This window comes from Monopterus albus, unplaced genomic scaffold (assembly GCF_001952655.1).
Source record: "Monopterus albus unplaced genomic scaffold, M_albus_1.0 scaffold394.1, whole genome shotgun sequence".
In the NCBI taxonomy this organism is placed as follows: Eukaryota; Metazoa; Chordata; class Actinopteri; order Synbranchiformes; family Synbranchidae; genus Monopterus; species Monopterus albus.
Genome location: NW_018128274.1, coordinates 307720 through 317522, shown reverse-complemented (window position 1 = coordinate 317522; position 9803 = coordinate 307720). Strand labels below are relative to the sequence as shown.

The 9803-nt window shown below is 39.8% G+C and overlaps 1 protein-coding gene across 3 annotated transcripts in view; it reads left to right on the top strand.

Annotated features, from left to right (window-relative positions):
* LOC109951519 (muscarinic acetylcholine receptor M4-like) overlaps positions 1-9803 on the top strand; it is a 53226-nt gene that overhangs the window by 27862 nt on the left and 15561 nt on the right. For all 3 annotated transcript variants that reach the window (XR_002273627.1, XR_002273626.1, XM_020586071.1), the window contains exons 2-3: positions 3021-3619; positions 4590-4744. Coding sequence is in view for 1 of the 3 variants with exons in the window: in XM_020586071.1 (XP_020441727.1) it covers positions 3021-3619; positions 4590-4744 (754 nt within the window). In the remaining 2 variants the exon portion in view is untranslated. The remainder of the gene's footprint in view (positions 1-3020; positions 3620-4589; positions 4745-9803) is intronic.

Below are 9803 nucleotides of genomic sequence, written 5' to 3'. Positions count from 1 at the left end.
CTCCAGGAAGGACTGAACTGTCTGCCTTAATGGGAGGGCATTCACAGAGATTATGGTTTTAAAGATTATTCTTGGATTATGACCCTTATTTACAGTCAGATGAAAAAATAATGATGTTCTTGCTTTCCATATTGTGGACATATTAGGTGTGGTCATGTGAACAGAAAAGAAGAAGAAAATGGCCCTCAGGGCATAAGGAAGAGGAGTGGTTGAGGTGTGATTCTGCTACTGAGCTAAAATTATCTCCAGTTCTGTAGGTGGTATGGTGGTGCAGTTGTTAGTACTGTTGCCTGAAAGCATGGTGACCATGGGTTTAAATCCAATGCAATGTAGAGTATTATTTCAAATACTTATGTGAACAAATAATACTCTACATATCTTGTGTGGGTTTCCTCCCACAGCATCGAGACTTGAATTTGAGTGTGAGTAGTTGCCAGGCATGTGGCAGACTGGTCACCTGTCTAATGTGAGTAGCTTTATGTATGTGAGATAATGAACACATATCAGAATTTATTACAGAACCATCATAAACCTTGAAATGGATCAGTCTGAAGTCTCAACACAATAATGAAATTAACAGAAAATGTTTAATAGTTGCTTCACTCTAAAAATGAGAACAGTGCAATTTCTTCTACACCTTATGTGAACATAAACTATAACTCCTGTATAACCACATAAGTATTGTATCAAAATAAGTTTCTTTTCAGTGTTTATATTACAGTTCTGTTATGCACATTGGTATAGATTAGGTTTTTGAATGTGGGAGGGTGGACAAGAGACAGAGGGCAGTGATGAAAAAGTCTGAACAGGTGACTTACTCTCCTCAATTCCCCACAGGTTGCATACTGTATATAATAATCCCAGCCTGCCACTGACAGTCTACATGTCTCTGAAATGAGGTCAGCCTGCTACCACTGAGAAAGTGCTTAAATTTCACATGATCTGATTTACCCCATTTACACTTTAAAATGTCAGCTGTATCCAGATACATGAAAAACACATTAATTCCAAGTGTGAATACATGCAGAACACATTGGAACTGGAATGTGATTGGATTAGGCAGACCACAGTTGTAAGTGACTTGATCTGAGTCAGGTGTAAAAGAGGCTCCCTGTTTAAAAAGGTGATATGATGGAAAAAACACACAGAAATTTGCTTTGAGATGGATCAGGGTGATGGCAGAGGTCCTCCTTTATTGTCACATCACTAAAATGCATCTTCACTGTGTTTTTACATTATTTAAAATACTGAATCTCCCACCAGGAGAACGAGCAGTTTTGAAACTGTGCCCACTGTGATTCCACACCAGGGGTAGAATCGGATATGTAAGGGTTAGTCCAGCCCTGCACAGCACTATGCTGAGAGCATAGACAGCTAAACAAAAATAACAGTGCTAAAGTTAACTAGTTTAACTGCCTCCCGCTACATTTGTTATGGACATTATAACAAGTTCAAAGTTCAAATTTGTTGAACTTTGACCCCAGCTGTGCTGATCTTTGTGTGCACAGCCAATCACTATTGACCACTAATTGAAGTGATGTGAAACTAATTTGGCCTGGTTGTTTTTCAAATTTACCAAACTGTAAAATAACATATGATCCTTGTATGGAGATTAGATAAAGACAAGGTATTTAACTGGTGAAATATCAGCAACACTGTTGGAGGCCCTGAAATATAATGATCTACTCCTAGCAATGTTATCACTAAGAAGGCGCCATTTTGTACAGTACCTCCGGGAGTTTCTACTTTAGTTTCGATGCCGACCAGCGCAGAATACACAGTGCAAGACCCATGTTTTTCTGCTACACTGTGAACATGCTTTTACTTTGTTGGGAAAGTTAAACACGACCTTACCATTCTGACATGGTGTTCCGAAATGGTACCATTCTGAGGATGGAGCTGCCTCCATCCTCAAAGACCCCACCCACCCCCAGCATGGACTGTTCATACCCCTACCCTCTGGCCGGTGGTTCAGAAGTGTGAAATGAAAGCCTCCCAGACTGAAAAACTCTTTCTTTCCGACTTCTAAACAGCAGACTCAGGAACTACCTCATGTAATTCCACCTGTACTGTTTACACACTCAGTTGGCACACTCACTGCTGACTATTTGTACACACAGCTCCCATGTAGCATATTATGCTTCTTTCATTGGCTGTTTTAAAGTGCCTTAGATTTTGTGTTACCTACGTATCTACTTTATATTTCACTTATCTTGTGTGGCATTCACACCTGTAAGTCCATGTGACTTTAGGGTACTTTGTGTTTATCACCACCACTGGCTGTTATTTTTCATCATTCCTATCTGTTCTCAGCCATTTTGATTCAAATTTCAAGCATTAGTGTTAATTTAGTTTGATAAACCTCAGTATCTAGCTAAGACCCACAAGAATTTGCCAGATTACTCATCAACAGATTTTAAAAAAGGGGGTAAAATAATGTTGGCAGTTTGAAAATGATTGTAGTTATGCTTTAATGTTTAAAAAGTGAAGCTCCATTCAGAGCATTTTCTACACGTGTCTCACACTGCAAATAGAAATCCATTACAGTATATTAAATGTGTCAGTCCATACTGAATTCTTGATATGTCTCCTCTAGAACCCTTGCATTTTTTTATACTTGTCTATTTTCCCCCCTGCTGCATTTAGTGAAGCATAATCTTAACAGTCAGCTGTTTAAATCCCATTGTTTTTTGTTTGTACTAATATATATTACAACTGATCAGGTTTCTTGAGTTTCAATTTCACCCTCTGTAATGAGCCAGGGAAAATCGATTAAATCAATAAACTAGGCTCCATAAAAACATGATTTTCTCCTGATGATCTTACACGATAGAATTCTTAGAAAAAAGTCAGAACTTAAATACTTTTTTACAGTGGCCCTAATCCTCAGGAATTCAAGAACAATTGTGAAAATAACATTCCTTCTTCAGCACGTTTATGATTAAATTACATGGCATTAGCCACTATTCCATGTCCCATAATTTTCTTTGTCTTTTTTATCTCTTGATTTCTTCCATCAGGGTCATCAGTGAATCAATCAACTGACCAGTTATCCAACGCAACATGCAATATGTCCACCAGTGATTCAACTTCCTGCTCTCCTGTGGATGACGGACTGGATGCAGAAAGTCCATACAAAGCTCTAGAGATGATATTTATTGCCTTGGTTACAGGATCACTGAGCTTTGTGACTGTAACAGGAAATATTTTAGTCATGCTCTCCATCAAAGTAAACCGTCACCTACAAACTGTCAATAACTACTTCTTATTTTCATTAGCGTGTGCTGACTTGATCATTGGTGTTTTCAGCATGAATTTGTATACAGTCTACATCATTGTTGGCTACTGGCCACTTGGGCCTGTGGTCTGTGACTTGTGGCTATCTTTAGATTATGTTGTCTCAAACGCCTCAGTAATGAATTTATTGATCATCAGCTTTGATCGCTATTTCTGTGTGACCAAACCCCTCACCTATCCAACAAGAAGGACAACTAAGATGGCAGGGTTAATGATCGCGGCAGCATGGATCCTGTCCTTCATGTTGTGGGCTCCAGCCATCTTGTTCTGGCAGTTCATTGTTGGAGAGCGAACAGTGCCACCTGGAGAATGTTACATTCAGGTATAGTACATAAAATTTTACTAATCCTTGAGTCAGATACAGAAAGAAAAAATGCACTCACTGTGCTAAATTATTAAGAAAAATGAAAAGACTGCTGTCATAAATTCACTAGTAATGGCTGTAGCACTCAGTAGACTGAGACATTACGACTGTAAACACAATGTGCTCTAATAATCCATTGGTACACACGCAAAATCAAGCACAAACACACAAAAAACATCGGTGTAGTAGAGCTATAAGCTGCTGCACTTGCACGTACTGCCATATTGCACTATGTTTATGGTGTACCTGACTTTCACCCAGTGTCAGCTGGGATCAGTTCCAGCCCACTGGATAAGCAGTATGGCTAATGGATGGATGTATAGCTTAAAAATACATTAAAATGATCACAAGAAACAAACTTACGACATGCGGTATGCTGTCCTCCCACCAAAATAAGACATCATGCATAAACAAACCAGAAACAAACTTGGTAAGAAACTGAAAACCACATAAGTATTGTATCAAAATAAGTTTCTTTTCAGTGTCTATATTACAGTTCTGTTACACTGTCTTCCCCTTCAGTCCTTTAATATGTGGACAGGGAGAAAAGTGATGGTCTATCGAGCATCTTCCGGATGCTGTGAGTGGTTGTGGCCTGGCATTGAGAGACAGCTTATGTTGACTGTTTCTGAAGTTAAGTTGGTCTTGTCCACTGTCTGATACTGATACTGTGTTCCACACAGCTGTCACTTGTGATGCCATGCATTACATCAGTATTGTTTTGTCACAAGTACTGATCTTCATTTCAAGAAGGAACTTTCTTGGAGGCCATGAAAAACGATTTATTTTTTTGTTTCTGTATTTAGATGTTGACTATTATAATTAATGTTGCCTTTGCTATGTATGTATTTTGGGTATGTTTGTACCTCATGAACAAATAGATGTTTATTTTGTGTATGACTGATGGGCTTCTTTCCTTTCCTTTCAGTTCCTTTCTAACCCTGCAGTAACATTTGGGACGGCTATAGCGGCATTTTATCTTCCTGTCATTATTATGACAGTCCTGTACATAAACATCTCACTGGCTTCCAGGAGCCGGGTCTCCAAACACAAACCGGAGAAGAAAGAGAAGAAGGGAATAAAGTAAGAGCCCTAAGTAAATAGCATTATACTTGTTATACAGTAAGTAACTGCTTGAGATGAGGGAAAAATTGAAACTGCATATGCATTAACCTTTTCCCATTTTAGCCACTTATGCTGGAAACCATACTTCTACTGCCAGTGCTTAATTTGTAAATTATGAGGTCCTGGAACATCACTTGGTGATGGACCTGGCACGTCAATGTGGGGAGAGGAACTCCAAATGAAAAAAATCCCTCAATGACCGGAGTGTTTTTATAGTTTCTACATTAAGGGAGCTGCTTAGAGGTAAAACATCATTTGTTGTGTTTGTAGTGACAAAAAAAATCACACAAGAAGATTCATTTGCAAGTGCAAGTTATAAATGTCGAGCTCAATTCATGCTAAATACATTAGGACTGCGAGACTACAGCCTCCATTAAAGTGGCATGCTCATTTTGCTTATTACCAGCCATTTAATCTTGGGTACCTCTAGGTTAACCTGGCACCACTCATAACTCCAAATAGTTTGTAATTATTTCAAAATCAGAAAGCCAGAAAGCTTCTTCCTTAAAACGAGAGGACAGTTTGTGAACGCGCACAACTCCTGCTGCTGGTGTTGTGTTGCAAGTGGACAGCACAACGAACTGCGAAGGCATTAATTAATCGCAATTTCTCCTCCAAAGATAGATAACAGATATGTACCGATGAAAAGAGATGTGTAAAACTCTAAACAAAGCAGGTAATTGTGAAAGCCCATATTTTAACAAGAATAATGCAGACATAAGAACTTCTCCAGCCTTACAATTCTCTCTAACGTTACAGAAACAAGTCATTAACAGACATGCAGCGTGTGGGTTTTTTAAGTTTACTGTTAAGTCCCACACAGCAGTGGAAACATCACTCCCTTTCAAGTAGCTCCAAGGTCGGTAAATCTAACTGGTGGTCGCTGCATCTTCCCCCACCCAAAGTAATGAAATTAATTCCAACAGGTAGTGTAGCACCGACAATAACATCATGAGTAGTTAACTAGTCCCCTTGTTAACGAGCAACACATCACATGCGGCAGACACACTGACACACTGGCCTGAAGCAGTCAGAATAAAAAGGTACTGTGCTCCAGGGGAATTCAGCGTTGATGAGCTGGGGGCCACTGGGGACTTCACATGCCAGTTGACCGTAGGTTAGACCCGGTGAGGTAAAACAGCGAGTCCCTGGACAGGAACATTCCTGGACATGCAGTAACCTCAGGACCTGTGTTTTTCTCCACATCGCCTGATCAAAGTGCAGCAGCAGGAGGTAAAATATATTCACAAAACCGGTGTTAGAAATTAACCCAATTTTTTTGTTGGAAGCACAAGAAGCGAAGACAGGAGAGGACTGTTTAAAATCAACAGAAAGTTTACTGAAAGTCTGATCACAGGTAGGCCTTACAGCGCTGGGATCAGAGACCCAGAGCTCCTGCAGGAGATCCGACTTCTGAATCCCGAATTAAGTTCTTACAATACATTTTATCTTCTTGGGCTGCTCCACCCTGGACAGAGGTACAACCTTCAATAGCTTGTGATCCTATTGGTTGAAAGATATTTCCCAGTTACTCTTAACCAGTGAAACTCAGAGAGACGAGGCGGTCCAAGTGGATACAAAAAACCATGCTGGTTTATTTAAAGGATCACAGGTAAAATTAACATTACATTGGGATATGGTAAGTGGGTCGAGGTGTGAGTGTAAAACAGGCCTTTGCTAACATGTAAATAGGCTGTCTGGTCACAAAGAGATGCATCTAGTCTCTACACAGAACTTACAGCATTCAAAGTAAGCAGATTCTGCTTCATTACAGCTGTAAGATATATAAGCAAGGGAAACAAATATATTAAAATAACCAAAGCTCAGTAGTTCTGGACAATAATCAATACAGCTGTAATATGTATAGACAAGGAAAATAAATTTATGAAAAGTAACTAAAGGGAACTACAGGTATGAGAAGTAATTAAAGCTTATAAAGTAACTAGAGTCTATAAGACTCAAATCTTACACCGGGCACAGTCGAAAAATTCCGTTTGCAAGACATGTATAAACCCAGTTGCTTCTGCATAAAAATACTACAACATACGTTCACCTCATTTTTGAGCTTTAGTTCATGTCTAAGATGAGAATTCACGGTTGTAGCATTGTAGATAAGTCAAAAAACAAGGAAAAGCATACCATGGGCCCTTTAACGTTATATTCAGTATATTAGTTATTACAGCAACAAATTTAAAGCACACCTATATAATCCAGTAATGTTAAATAAACATGTCTGTGCAGTCATCCAGGTCAGAGTAAGCTGAAAAAAAAACTTAGAAAACATCAACTGGACTAGGTTTCTAGGTCGAAGACATTTCACCTCTCATCCAAGAGGCCTCATCAGTTCTGCCCGACTGGTGTCAGGGAGCCCATAGCACAGCTGTGTTGCTGCCTATAGAAGTGCCCCCTAAACTGGAAGTAGGTAGTGTTTAAACAGAGTTCCAGCAGAGTGTATACATGGTCTAGGGTGAGGCTAGTCCTGCTGTTCAGCATGTCATCCTTCAAGAGTCTCTTCTTCACCGCTTTAACAGCCTCTGTGGTGGGGATACAAGTGAACAAGGATGTGACATCATATGAGACCATGGTCTCATCCTGGTCCAGCTGCAGTTGTTGGACTTTCCCTGCAACTTTCCTCGAGGACAGTGAAGTCCAGATTCTCTCCAGCAAACATTGCTGGTTCGAGAGAGGAGTCAAGGAAACAATTTTTGTAAAAATAGAACACCCCTCACTAAATAGGGGTGGTGGACTAAGACACAACTTGTCATCCATCTACAACCCTGTTCTGAGATCTCTGCCCAAACATGCCCACCAGGACAATAGGCGTCGGTCGACAGGGAAGGATTCAAAGACAGGTAACGACTCTCACCGATACTGGGCTATAACGACTCAGTTGTTAAGGGACATTGTTGGCCTTCCCCCCGTCTGCGTTGTTCCACGGGGGGGGGGGGGGGATTCAAAGACAGGTAATGACTACAGTTGTTTTTGGTGGCCTGTTCTAATTTCACGTTTCACGTTCATACTCTTTTTAGTCTAGTCAAGTTTCCGCCAACTAAAAGTGTAAGATTTGAATCTTATAGGCTTCAGTTACTTTATAAGCTTTAGTTACTTTTCATAACTTCAGTGTCCTTTATTTACCTGTCATAACTTTATTTTCCCTTTAGTTACTTTTCATACCTTTATTTTGCCTTGTTTATATATATTAAAACTATTGATGCCAAATTCTACTGAGTTGAAACTTTGGAACTGTATGCTGTAACTTTTGTGGAGACATGATGTCTGTACCTTCAAGTAACCAGATGCTCTATTTTACATTTTAACACAGACCTGTTGGCCTGTTTTGCATCTTCACATAGGCCCACTTAGCATATTGCAAGTTCTGCTTTGTCATGTAGTATCTTGTAGAGACAGGGGGCCTACAACCCGAGATGACCACCTGGCCCATTTAGCATTATAGATAGATACTAGAGCGCAGACAACCAACCAGTATTCAGATTGCTAGCTACCTTCTGAAAATTACAACACTCACACACATTTGGTTTCTAACACAGGTACAGTAAACTAATGTGAAGCAGAGGTTGGTCTGCTCACGTCTATGGCCAGTAGATACGTGTAAGTCCAACCCCTGTACCTGGCGGTCTCCGCCTGAGAAAATAAATGTAACCAGAAAACATAACTCGTGGTTCAGAAGACGGATTTCCTGCGGGAGCTTTGTCTCTTTGATCCCAGCACTGCTTTGTCTTACCTGTGCCCAGACTTTGATTAAATTTTCTGTTGACTTTATACAGTCCTCTTCTGCCTTCACTTCTTGCGCTTTCAACAAAAGAACTGGGTTTTTCTAACAATAGTGTGAGCATTTTAGTCTTATTTTAGTCAGAATTATCCATAACTATTTTCATCTAGTTTTAGTCGATGAAACCTGATGACATTTAGTCTAGTTTTAGTCAATGAAAATTGTATTTTAGTCTCTTTTTAGTAATGCAGTTTTATTTAATCCAGTCAATATAGTATAAGTACCTAGTATTATACACGAAACCAAAATTTTGTTTTAGCCAAACCCATTTTAAACAAGGTTATCTTATTATATTATTGTTACCTTATAGACTCAAGAATACATCCATTCTAGAGTCTGGAATCCAGACACAGAAGAGGTTCTGATTTGAATGTACAACATTTATTTTACCAAACATGTTAGAAGTACACATAAATTTAAATAAAATAATAAAAACAATAAATAAAATAAAGGGCAGCGCGGTGGTTAGCGCCGTTGTCTCACAGTGAGCAGGTCCCAGGTACGAGACCTTTCTGTGCGGAGTTTGCATGTTCTTCCCGTGTTTGCATGGGTTCTCTCCGGGTACTCCGGCTTCCTCCCACAGTCCAAAGACATGCGGCTTAGTTTAATTGGTATCTCTAAATTGCCCGTAGGAGAGCGTGTGGGTGTGTGTGGTTGTTTGTCTGCGTGTTGGCCCTGCGATGGACCGGCGACCTGTCCAAGGGTGTACCCCGCCTTTCGCCCAATTGCTGGCTGGGATTGGCTCCAGCCTCCCCGTGATGCCGTTCGGGACTAAGCGGTATGGAAGATGAATGAATGAAATAAAATACATAAAATAGCATCACATGACAATGCCAGAAATACATTCAAGTTTAACAAAGAGAAACAAGGTGCTTGAATGCTCGAGCTACAATAGCATACTAAAAAGTGCAAATAAAATGTGTCTGTTACTTGTATTGCTTCTAAACTGAAGTCAGATTTTGCATCATAAAAACTATTAAAAGATATAACACTGCAAATGGTTTGGACCTCAGAGAGATATAATTGGATTGGAAGCACTGGCTGTATACAGTGGAATTTGTTGACAGAAAAGAACAAACAATACTGAATTATGTCAACTACTGAACCAAATAACCAGGGGCCTATTTCAAGAAGGCGGTTTTGTCGAAACTCAGAGTTTGTTAACCCCGAAATGAGGGAAACTCGGAGTTTTCGGTTTCAGAAACGGAGGTAACTTAAACCCATGAA